Source organism: Ambystoma mexicanum, chromosome 5q, assembly GCF_040938575.1.
Source record: "Ambystoma mexicanum isolate Mex_15411 chromosome 5q, UKY_AmexF1_1, whole genome shotgun sequence".
NCBI lineage: Eukaryota > Metazoa > Chordata > Amphibia > Caudata > Ambystomatidae > Ambystoma > Ambystoma mexicanum.
Genome location: NC_090933.1, coordinates 23173268 through 23186356, shown reverse-complemented (window position 1 = coordinate 23186356; position 13089 = coordinate 23173268). Strand labels below are relative to the sequence as shown.

The following is a 13089-nucleotide window of genomic DNA, read 5'->3' as shown; positions in this document are numbered from 1 at the left end:
CTGTTTTGGGTTTATGAAAATGCAATAAACAAATTACAAAAAATAAAGAAAAATAAGTCCACTGGAATTCCATCAGGACCGACAGCTTGCGAGGAACTCAACCGCCTAATTAAGCAGATTATATCATAATGGAGACAACAAATGGGGTTTTCCTCAAGAAAATCTCCTGAACCCTCTCCGACCAGCATAGAGTACATCTTGGTAAGAAAAATCTTCCATGCTACTTCCCCTTTAGTGTTAATTTATAAATTGGCTCGAGGGAGATACTTAAAGGAAATTAGGTGCCTGAAGCTTTTGGTAGTACTAGACACAAGGGTATTTAACATTTCCTCCCAGTTGTTTTAGTACCTAATCCTATTATGGGATGGTAACCAATGTTTATATTTTTGTTTCATTACTTTTTGTTGCCCCAAGGAATGTAAGGTGTTATTATGCCACAATTAACTAAGACTGTTTTAAAATCTTCTTTGTGTGCTAATTCCTTATCGAAATTATGACATCCACGAAATGGGACCGTAACTGGATACCCTTTATCCCTTATAAATGAGCTCACTATTGTATCAAGATTTTTAAAAACAGTGGTAAAATGTATTCGATTCAAGTGATATGCGATTTTAAATTCATTATCACCTTATCTGAGCATGTAATTCTGTTTTACTTCCCATTTACCTTTAAATTGGGTAGTTGTGTTGGACATAAGGCAGTCTGCATTAGAATCACCTGCCACCATGACTTCTCCCATTGAATCCTTAGACCAAGAGTATAACATTTCCGAAAGACCCCTTCACAGCTTTTTTGGTATTAATTGCACAAGGATTCAAGCAAACTTGATAAATAAGTAATCCAATGTTGCCTTTGTATCCTCGGACTTATCCGAAAGTTGTAATGACAACATATCTCTAGATGGATAGAGCAACTGTTCACAGCATAAATTACACAAAGATTTAATTGCTTTGACTATACCCCCAAACGGTCATCCCATATCTCTTTTGATGGACGGAATATGAACAGCTGTAACAGTCCCCATTTGGTTGGTCAGATAGCCAGGTCTCTTGAAGTGAAAGGCTATCACACTGAACCCCAAATAATTATTTAATATTTTTGTTGAATCAATACATTTGTGTTCCCCTTCGAATTCTATGAAATAATTAGAGATGGGGCTAGTTCAGTTTCTTTTATTTTAACTGCGAATTTAAGACTTCTGTTAGCTCTGTCCAATTTCTCTATTCTTCAACTTTCGCTTTGCTTACTTGGAGATTCGTCACCTTTCTAGGAATTGTAGAACAACTTTTACCTATATGAATCTGCAATGCGGTGTCCATGCTCTACGTGTTAGATAGTATTTCTTCTCGATGCCAGTTCATCCAACCGATTCTGATGTTGCCCTAGAGGCCCATGAATATCATAACCCAAAATGAGGAAGGCTTGCGCCTCTTCCACTAATAGGGAGGTTGTCAACCTCTAATATAAATGTACCATAAACAGATCAGTTCTATTCTCCCATTTGAATTCAACCTGTTTGATGTCATTAGAGGCAATTATACTCAGTCTGGTAATGTCCTTAAGTAGCAGTGGAATATATTGCCTATTCAAGATTACTTTATGTTCTGCTTAAAATAAACACTAAAAACAGAGTTGGGGAGAATTAGAACTTTTGACCAACTTCGATTGTATTCTCTAATTAGGCAGTGGTACCCATGCATCATTCACTTGTTTTCTGTTCAGAAAGTTATTTTTGTTTCCAGGGTTTTAAACTCTTCTTTTTTGTTACGAAAGTCTCTGCAGTCCTTCTTGACCAACTCGTCCTGCTCAGTGGCAGAGGACATGTTGGTTACTTGCCCTTGTTGATCTATTTGACTGACAGATGGTAGAGGCCTCTGGCTTAACTGCTTTGGACTAGCAAACCCAGTTTGAGTTTTATCCACAATGATCCTCAGTATAAGTGGATAGTAATCGAAGATTCAGATCTTCCTCCTCATCAGCCACTTCTTTACCAGCGAGTAACAATGTGAAATTGAGGCCTTGGGATTCTTCTACTTATTTTGTTAATTTTTCTCTTGCTCCCATTATTAACCCTCTATCTGTAACTTCAATATCCACGTTCATCAAGGGCTGCTTAATCTTTTTCTGTTTTTGTTTTCTGCTTGATCTTAGTCTGGGCTTTTGTCTGGACCGCCTCTATTACAGAGCATTTTAATCTGTGGAGAAATTTCCTGGAACCCCTATTTCTTTGCCGTGATGACGTTTTTCATGCGTCTTGATTTTTTTGATGAAATATTAGTCTCTGTGATCGCTTTCAGCTTTTAGTCCACAAGCTTTGTCTTGCCATCTATGGCTCTAATAATAAACAAAGACTGTTATCAGTCTTCCACTAAAAGTGGGACAGTATCCTTCTTTCTGAAGGTAGGTTCACCCCAAGCGAGATCTCCGGTAGACGGCATCTCCCCCTTAGATCCCATCGTATGGGATACTCTCAACTGAATTGGCACATATAGATCCTTCCAAAAAGCATATTTTGAAGATCATATTATTCAGCAATAATGTTTGCCCTTTAAATATCTCATGGATGTTTTTATACAATTCAACTAGAGAGTTATGGTCAACGTTTAATGCATAAGTAAAGAGTATCCATTATTCGCTGTATTGTCAATCTGCTCTTAAAGGTTCGCAGAATGGAGTGCGGAGATGATGGTTCAAATGAGGCTGATGTGTATGTCGGAGAATAGAAACCTAAGTTTGAAGACAGAGTTAACTTAGACTCTGGGTTGGCCACTCTATCACCATTACCACAACCCACGATTCTCTTATCTTTCTGCAATGATGGGCATCTATATTAGTACCAATCTCATTGTCTCCCCTTAGTGAAGAGTGGGTTTAGGCAGACACCCCATCGTCACCCAACATTTCAGGGATACTGTCATGCATCATGGCCACACGCCCACTAGACGCCGCACAGCACATCCAATCCCAACATCCGGTGCACATGTAGGACGGGGGCCGCGTGAGCAGCTTGGGGTCCATACCTTACATCACAACAGAAGTCACACTCGGTCCCGGTTGTATCCATTTCTGCATTGGCAACTGCCGTGGCGCATAAAGTCAGGGAGTCACGTTCACTTCCGGATCACGTGACAAGGAGATCCCGATCACGTGATTCTGCTTTGGGTCATGTGACTAGGAACCAAACGGTAGAAAAGCAGAGTTCCTGTGACCACACATCACTTCATAGCTGTTCTTCACGACTGTTTGGCGTTTGCTCTTCAATCTTGATTCTTGGATTACTCGAACTCAGACCTCGAACTACGGACTCCTTTTGGCTTTCCCTTTGGATTTGGCACTTTTTCTTGTAGATATCTGGGTGTTTTGACCTCAGGACCGTCATACCGGACTTCTTTTGGTTGTTCCCTGGATTGATTTTTACTTCTCATGTATTTACGTATAACCACGTCTTCCATTCTGAGTAAAATAATGAAAAACCATGGCCAAAAAACCTCTATGGATCAACCTGTCCCTAGGATCCACTTCAGCAATCTAAGACACTTCCCACCCCTGTCACTCCTACTGTTGGGAGATACAAGAAGCAGGAGTAAAAATACCACCAAGGAATATAAGATATAAGAGACCCCAGCAGAAAAGGTCTTTTTTTTTTTTAAGGATGCTCATCATTTCTGGTTGGACCCAACATTGGTGATAGCCTAGCTCATAAAAGCCAAAGGATGTGCGTTTATTAAGTTAGCTATGGGTGCAAAATCAATAGAACAACGGTTTCCCGACTCAAAATAACGGTCCTGAAAAGATGCTTTCTAGCTTCCACAATGACAAAGATTCAGGAAAAAATGTATCTGGCTGTACATTACTCTGAAGGAAATCCTCACAGCAAACTCAAAAAATACCTTAAATTCCATTTCCCAGAAATGGAGTTAAGTAGATACAAGAACTGCCTGTTATATTTATCCAGAAACCAGCTCTGACCTTTTCCATTGTGAGAAACTCCCAGCACTTGCCTTCTGACTAGGTCTTATTTAGAGACAAAAATGGGATAGTGTGTGCCTAGCTGCATCTTCCAATCCTTACAAAGGCTTCACAGGTAAGGCTAGCACCTTGAGATTTATTTATTTTATCGTTTGCTTGTTAGGCAGTTATACAATAAGAACATACTGTTTCAAAGCAGCCACAGGGTGGGAGCGAGGGTAGGAAATACATTATAACACAATATTGAAGAGAAGGGGGAGAGGGACGAGCCTACTATGCTTTGCGAGTATAGCAGAGGGGTTAAGTGGAGGGTTCAAATGTGGGCTTGTGAATGGAGAGCCGTCATTAACCTCCAAATGATTTGCTGCGGCTACGCCAGCTCATTGGCGTTCTAACCTCCTCTACTGAGCAACTGCATGGAGTGTGGGCATCCACCTAAACTTGGTGTTCCGCTGATCTGCCTGCTTCTGGCATGTTACCTATCCCAGACACAAGCCCTGTAGGATAAAAGTCCTTACCCTTGCTGGAATCCTTATCCTCAGCAAGCATGCCAGTGCTAATTCTTGCAAAGAATGAAGGGCTAGCTTCGTGCTGATATGTGGTTTTGTAGTGCCCCACTTGCAATAAAAAGCTTCCTTTTCTAGATGCTTTCCAGTTTTTATTTTTGTATTGCAGATTGAAAGAAATATCTGAGACCTGACAAATACAAATAGCTACTCAGAACCATCAGCAAAACCTGTTGAACAAAAATTCAGCCCACGTGGCAAATGGACCACACTGACAGTCACCGAAAAAATCTGCGTCAGCAGCCACTGGCAAGGGTGGAGAAAAAACATTGGTGCCAGAGCTAAAGCCACTGGCAAAAGATGCAACCTGAGCGACACCCAGAGGAGCAGAGCAGTGTCATCGGAAAACAACAGTGAGCACCCTCGCTTAAAGAACGACCTCTTAGACAACCAGGGACCAGATGGGAAGACAAATCCTCTCCCTCCAAAGAACCTTGCCTTACCTTAATAAAAACGGGGACATTTCCGTACTGGGCCACCATTGAGTTTGCTTGTGGCTTAAACCCATTTTGAAATACAACCTTTGTGGGTGGGGATGACGGGATCAAATTGGCCGTGGAAAATGCACCGGTTACCACAAAGGGTGGGATGTAAAAAGGGGCAACAGTAAGCAAGTAGTGTGGGTTGTTTGGTTGAGGTCAGAGGAAGAGAAGGAGGCCGACCAAGAGACCAGCAGGAGGAAACAGGAAGAGGCCCGCTGCGGAGGACATTATTTAAGAAGGTGCAATATTGATGTAATGAGTACAAGGGTAGTGCAGTTTAAGAGAGCAGGTTAGTGTGGCGAGTGTGTATGAAAGTACAGTAAGGGATGCCAGTCAATTGAATGAAACAGAGAAAGAGGAGGGTGTTAGTGTAGTTGATGAGTGGAGGGGGGAATAAAAGTTCATAGGAGAGGGTAGTAGAGGTAGGAGGAGAGTAGCAGTGGGAGGAGAGTATTAGTCTGGAGGAGTAGAGTAGCAATGCAGAGGAGGGGAGTAATAGTGCAGAGAAAGGTAATTGGTAGTGAAGAGGAGGAGTAGTGGAAAGGTAATATCAAAGAGTGGAAGAAAAATCAGGATGCGTGAAAGAGTGAAGGGGCATCAGGGAGGAGTGAGCAGGAGGTAGGCAGAGAAGAGCTACAGATGAAAAGGAGAGCGAGAGAGAACAGCCTTAGACCCCACAAATGAAACAAATTAAAAACCCTTGACTGAACAGTTTCTAAAGAATCAGTGATTTCTGTGCCATAAAGGAAAAATAACCAAATTCAGTTTTACAGTTTCAATTAAATATAAGATTCTAAATGTAACTTCCTCAAGGGACTGTGATAAATCCAGGGAATTCGGCCCCTCCCCTCAACCCCCCACCCCCTGGGGACAGGGCATCTCACTGGGGGTGACTCCCCTGTTAGAGGAAAGGAAATCGCTAAACAAGGATATCCTCCCTTGTCTCAGGAAGCTAACAGTTGTGTTGGATATATAGGTCTTAACTTGTACAATAACTTACAGCATCCTATTGAAAGGGCTGGTATGGCTCAGACCCTTTTCAGGCACCGTTCTCAACTACAAAAACTCAACCAGCATTGGACAAGGAGCGAAGACAAGCTAACAGAGCTGCAGAGGAGGAGAGCCCTCCTCCTAGGAGGTGTGGAAGAGGGAAGCATATCCGATCGATCTGAGGCCCAGACTGCGGAACGCTCCACAATCCGGCTGGAGAAGCCCAGCCCATGAGAATCTCAGCTGGAGAATGCCTGAGAGCCAGTGACACAATGCGGCCAAACAGCAAAGCCCAGCACGAAGACAGCGGGGAGCTAGCATTTGCGCCAGCATACAGAGAACACCTGGTGGAAGCTGGTAGAGAGAAACTCAGTCAGCCTATGTGAACGCTTACTCAGAGGAGTACTGTGCAGTATAGGGATATATGGCATTAATTCATTATAATTTTCAATAGAAGCAAGACAATGGGTGCAAAGGCAGATGAGTGTTTTCAATGGAAGCAGTCAAATGGGCGCAAATGCAGAGGACAGTGTTTTGAAAGCAGCCACTACAAAATGTGTGGAGATGCAATAGAAGCAGCCAGTAAAATGGGTGCAAAACCTCTAGCAGATTAGGGATACAGGTCAGCATTTTAATGGTATTAGTCTGATTGCAGAAAAGAGATAGGAAATTATATGAGGCAGGTGAAATGCCACATGGAGTCATTAGAACAGTGAATTAGGCCTGCAATGGCAAAGCAGAGTGTATGCAGAAAAGACAGTGGGTTCAAAGTGCACTATACACAAATTATGAGCATTCCCATCTGTGTAAAATTGCATTGTGAAAATAACCCATATTAACTAATTAACTTCCCTATTAATAGTACCCAATAACTAAGTAGCTCTCCTGATTAACATTTCAATTTCAATAAACACGGATGAAAATCCTGTGATTTTCCTCTCTCTTTCTCTTCATGGAAGGAGATGCACGATAAAAAAAATAAAAAAATCAATGAACTGTCTTTTGTACAAATTCTGAAGCTTCTTTTGTTTGAGCAGGAAATAAGTAGATAAATACATGCTCTCATGTGTGATTGGACAGTGGATTCAGGAGTCTAGGAGGTGTCCAGATACTTCACAGGGGAGGCAGCTCTGTTTTTGATTGACAGGCAGATTGATCAAATAGGGGGTTGAACCGAAAGGCTGGCCTTTTTCCTTTCTGGCGTTGCAGTCTGCAGGAGGGAGTTCAGAGAGAGTCGACGCCCTGGCGTTGAAGTTTGCCAGGATCCCAAACCTGACTCCGGGGACGCGAATGGGCAGTACGGGGGCTGTAACACTTCAGCACAGATAAACCACGGCAGAAAGATATTGTCCCAGGCGAAGCGCAGGAGTCTCATAACTCATTGTAAGTTAAATAAAAAATGAGGAGCGTGGTTTGAATGTGGTTCTTATCAGTCAGCCCAGGAGGTTATTTTTAAAACAACAACAATGTTCTGCGAGTTCTTTTACATGCGCTAATTGAGAAAAGGACAGAATGCCACATTTATAAATGTTTTCCATGAACTGCAATGCTTGTTGATATTTCTTTTAGGTAACCGCAGCAGTGTTGATGTGGGTAAGATTTGGGGGAATACATTGTTGCCAATTGAATTATGCTTTTATTGTAAATTACATGATATTTAACAGATTTATAGAGTGTATGAAGACTGACTCGGTGTAAGGATATTTTTTTAATGTCTCCAATGGTTATCTCATTTAGGCGAGATAAATAGGAGGCTCTGGTGTTTGCACCAGAGTGATAAAATATTTACCACTTTATTTACCGCAGGAGGTAAAGTCAGAGAAAAAGGGGAAATATAAATGCAAGCTATAAAGTTTGTGTGTTGGGATGAATGTGTTCCACCCTGCATGCTGCTGGGGAACAGCGCCCTCCAAGGGCATAAGCTGGTGACGTAGATAAGTCATTGGCACAATCTATATGCGATTCTTGACATTATTTATGATCTTACTCGGTTCCTATAAATGTGCTAATTCTGTGTACATGCTTACAGTCAGCCCGAAGTGTATCATAGTTATGAAAGGGAGAAGGTTTGTCTTTTGATATGGGGTAGTGTAAACCATTTGCTCACCACTAAATTACCACCAAAATGAGGTAATGCCAATTTACCACCCAAAATACCACAATACTAATTTACCGCCAAATTAGGTAATAGCCCCAAAGACAAAACCTCTTACAACAGAGACATAAGGTACGCAGTCGCACTAGGGAGCCGGGTGGAAAGGCCAATCCAGACCCCAAGAATAGGTGAGACAAACCAGACCCCCAAGGCCAGGCCGGGCAAAAACAACCAAAACCCCAAGGCCATGCCGGGCGAAAGCAACCAAAACCCCAAGGCCATGCTGGGCGAAAGCAACCAAAACCCCAAGGCCATGCCGGGCGAAAGCAACCAAAACCCCAAGGTATGCCGGGCGAAAGCAACCAAACCCCAAGGCCATGCTGGGCGAAAGCAACCAAACCCCTCCAAAGCCGGGCAAGAGCAACCAAACCCCTGCCAAGGCCGGGCAAGAGCAACCAAACTCCGCCAAGGCCGAGCAAGAGCAACCAAACCCATCGAAGGCCAGGCACGAGCAACCAAACCCATCAAAGGTCAGGCACGAGCAACCAAACCCCTCAAAGGCCAGGCACGAGCAACCAAACCCATCAAAGGCCGGGCCAGGGGAGAACAACCAAACCCCCAAAGCCAGGTGAAGAGAGGGTCCCTGCAATGCCCCTCTCACCCCCATGAACGTGACGGCCCGAAGAGTCAAAAACGCACAAAGCCACTCACTATTGGAAGGACCAAACACGACTAACCTATGGAAAACATAACATGGTATAGATATGTAGAAATCATAGTATAAGTATAATGGAAATTACACAGAGGCCACAAGCCGCAGGACGAGAGAAAGCAGAAACAGGCTGCACAAAACAGCAGTCCAGGGGTCGAAGCCAAGGTCAGAGACAAGCAACACATTCCAAACCTAAAATGACAAGGGGCCATCTGCAGAAAAAACAAATAAATCCTCATAAATTGCAGACCAGAAGAGCTTGATTTTGTGGTCCTCAACTAAGTGATGAAGCCGAGCTAGATAATGGTCGTTCACGGTGGGTAGACAAACGGTTCTCAGCCACACAGACATGAAGTGAAACATGGGCGTGTTAACAACGTGGCAACATTGAGGGCACCCTCACAGGCAAAAGTGGTAGGACTAACAGATACATTGGGAACACATGGTCATTCTCATCACCTTGAAGAGGTGCACAGAGCACCGAGAACAGAGCTCGGCCCCAGGCCTGGGAAGACCAGTTCCAGCCAATCAGGGGATAGCAATCCAGGGGTGTATGGCAGAGGGCAAGGGCCAATGGTAATCCTGCGACCCTGCAACAAAGTAATAGATAGTATCTTGGGAAAGAGGCAGGCCAGCCACCTGACACACGAGGGCCAATCAACCAGGCTCTATAGGGGTTATCCATAAGGGATACCACTCTGATCACCCAAACAAAAAGAGTGGTATGTTTTTCAGGGAAGGGCATTTCGTGACGCAAGACGACCACAAAACGGCTCGACACGGGCTTGCGAGGTGTGATTCTGAGAATGCTTGAATGTCCTGTATTATCCCTGTCAGTTTTTGTAATAAACAACACTTCTAACTTGCCCTTGGCTGAGTACTGCAGCTGTTACTGAGTGAGGGTTGTTGGACCCTGAGAGCTGAACGGGTAAGCTTGTAGACCTCTGCCATACCTAAGCCAACACGGGCAAGAGCAACCAAATTCCCCCCCCCCCCCAATGTCGGGCGAGAGACACCAAACCTCCAGGGCCGGGCGAGAGCCACCAAACTTCCAGGGCCGGGCGAGAGCAACCCAAACCAAAGGCCGGATGAGAGGAACCAAACCCACAAGGCCGATAGAGAGGACCCGAGACCACAGCGAGGAGTAAAAATCAGTAGGTAGCTGAGTGGTTAAAGCACCATGAGATTCTCTGGTGGGGAGCCCAAAGAGCGTACAAGGTGGGGACTTATGAACGAGGGGATTCCCAAGGGAGGACGAGGACTGAGACAAAGTACCTGGCAACCCAGGGGGTAAGACTAACCAAAGATGATACGCAACCCGGGGTGGAAGAGGCATGTGGTGCCTTTATTTTAACTCTGCAAAAGGGCAGGAAACCATTTTTCTGACAGAGACATCATGGAGGGGTCAGAAGCTAGCCACCATTCTTTTGTTTAGGCAAAGGCCCTGATTGTACCCTTTGTTAAAGTTAGGTTATTTTCTGTTTACAGTGGTAGGAACAGGAATGCAGCTAGAAAATGTTTTCTGGATATCAGACTATGATTTGTAGGATATCCTGACGAGCACTCATTAAGACTCTTTTCTTTAAGGGTCATGCAGAGAGACATAGAGACAGGTTAGGGTGTTGGCTTTCAATTAAAGAAATACTCTACCCCAAATGCCACCTTGTCCGCCTCCTGCTCCTGACTTACCACAGCATCCACTTTCTGCTGCTGCTGTTGGATGAATGTGTTTTACAACTAATCAAAAAACTAAGAATTGTTTAAACTAGCCGACAGAGTGGCTTGGACAGATCAGAGAACTTAAAACAAAAACAAACACCCATTGCGAAATGTCCACACATCTATCAGCCATGTTTAAAAAGAGCATGGATGTCCACAAAGGTACGATCCTGAATGAAACCAGCCAGGCTTGTGAAGCTAGTGTCAACTATTCGGATTGTGAGACTGTATGTTTAACACAGCGTCAGGTAGCAATAAGGTTGTGTTGACTGAGTGATTAACCAAGTCGGACATTAAATGTCAGCCAGCCAAAAGCACCCACTCTCAGGGCTGTTTATTTCACAGTAATAAGCACATTAGGAGAGACGCGACTCGGAATTGCAACCTACAGGATCGTTGATTTTAAACAATTGATGGGGTGTTATGTCTGTCTACAGAACCGGCGAGGAGTACGGGTACTTTTTCCTAGTCAAGAATAAAGCTACATTTATATAATTCTTGTTTTCTGCACACCTCTGAATTGCAATATTTTACATTAAATATATTTTATCTAATATAAACATTGAACGTAACAAGCTTTGCGTTATTTTATAATTGCATTGGTGAAGCTGAGAATTAAACTCTGATATTGCACATCTATCCACCAAATTAAATGTACTGAAAAGAATTACAACGAATTATCGGTAGCCCACAGAGTTTTGCGGCTTTAAGTAACGTGCCAAAAACGTAATAAACTCCATTGCTTACATTTCCCAAGCCTGCTTCCAGAAACAACACTGTGGCTTTCTAAAAGCCCCCGACCCTACTACCTCCAACCACGCGTGCCGATTTATAGCACAAAAGGTACAACTTGAATTACCTTCATGCACATTTTCGAGGCAAAATTTAAACATGTGTCCGAAAATGTGTCTCTGGTACTGTTGAATATTAGTGACGAGCCAGTGGGGTACCTGTCAAAGGTGATAAACGCGATTCTTTCAAGCATTGGATGGCCAAAGAGTAATCAGGGAAGGTAATGTGGCATCTCGTGACATTTGGAAATTAACTGAATCTCTAAAATCAAAAACAAGCTCTACATGTATGCGTTGTTATGCTTTCGAAGGAGGCTGCACAGTTGAAGGCATGCAGAATGGAACTAAGTCCCAATTTCATACAGATGCTGCAACCGAACGTGCTAGGATATTACTTTGTAAAGACAAAATAGAAGTGCCTTTTTCAAAATGGGAGCTTTTTTCATGAAAACCATCAGTACAACGTTGCCGATGACTGGGATAATTGATACGCATGAAAGAAAAGAACGAGAAAATATCCTAGTGTATATTGAGGGATTTTGCACATTAAAAGTCATGATTCTGTGGTTTGGCTATCTGGCAATCTATGGCAATTCATTACTACTGTGAGCAAATGGCCACTTGTAAATTCCAGGAAGAGAAGCCATGGATTTATAATATGATACTGATTAACTCATTAGAACAGTTACTAATTTGAAATTACTGATGAAACCAGTCTTCAAAACATAATCTGATAGCATTAGATCTGTTCCTGCGATTTGATCTTTATATAAGTCAATCATATTGTTTCGGTTGAAAAACAAAAAGGAAGAAATTAACAAAATGGAAAATTAACCTGCATCTAATGGTTGGCACAGGCACACATTTTAGGGATGTAAAGGAGCTTCATTGATGGTTGCAAGACAGACCACCCTTTTATTTGTGGATTACTGATTCAGCAGTGCTATGTTCAGTGTTCGCAGTAGTGTGATGCAAAAGGAAATGTAAGTGTTCCTAAATCTTTGAAAGTGCACCATAAAATACAAAGGTCGGCTATATTTCTCAAATAACTCCTCCATAGATTTTCGAGAGGTCTGTGAACCCAGGTCTGAAGTGGCACTGTTTTTCAAGTGCTGCGAAAATCAAAGACCACTACCGTTATTTTTAGCACATCAAATTTCAGGTGGGCACTTACCATTTTGTTTGGATAGCGTAAAACCACTGGCTGCACTGGAACCCCAGGGATGAATGCTCCTGGAAAATACAAATAAAAAATAAAACATTTTTATCACGTCATGGGAAAGACAACCACAGATGACTTAAAACAATTCCTTAAGGTAAAGTGAAGTCAAGTCTTAGTATACAAAATAACGTACCCGCAAATCTATAATACAAGTCTCTCACAGTTCAGCAAAGAGTTATGCAGGCCTATTAAAAACGATGCAGCAGGCCAAGCGACCCATGAGATTCTCAGAACTTATTTAGCATAGAAGTTGAATATTCTCTATAATACCCAAATAAAAAAAACGCACCCCCTTTTAAAGGAGGCAGTATGTGGCTTGATGGTAGGACATGAAAAAAGTCAGTGAATCAAAACCAAAACTGGTGACGCCTTGTTCATAGTAAATACGACTGCATATTAAGTCAAATCATCATAAATACATTTATGTGTACAAAGGACATCTTCACTCCCAAAACGGAATCTTCATCAGGCAATCCTTTAATAACATTTTTATCGTGTTTTCCCAATTGAGGAAGGAGAATAAACAGCCAGTGCAGTTCA

General features: G+C 42.8%; 1 protein-coding gene across 1 annotated transcript in view; it reads right to left on the bottom strand.

The window, feature by feature from the left end:
- Positions 1-13089, bottom strand: part of LPCAT1 (lysophosphatidylcholine acyltransferase 1) — a 1148174-nt gene that overhangs the window by 444200 nt on the left and 690885 nt on the right. Inside the window, exon 6 of the mRNA XM_069620435.1 lies at positions 12502-12560. Coding sequence (XP_069476536.1) covers positions 12502-12560 — 59 coding nt within the window. The remainder of the gene's footprint in view (positions 1-12501; positions 12561-13089) is intronic.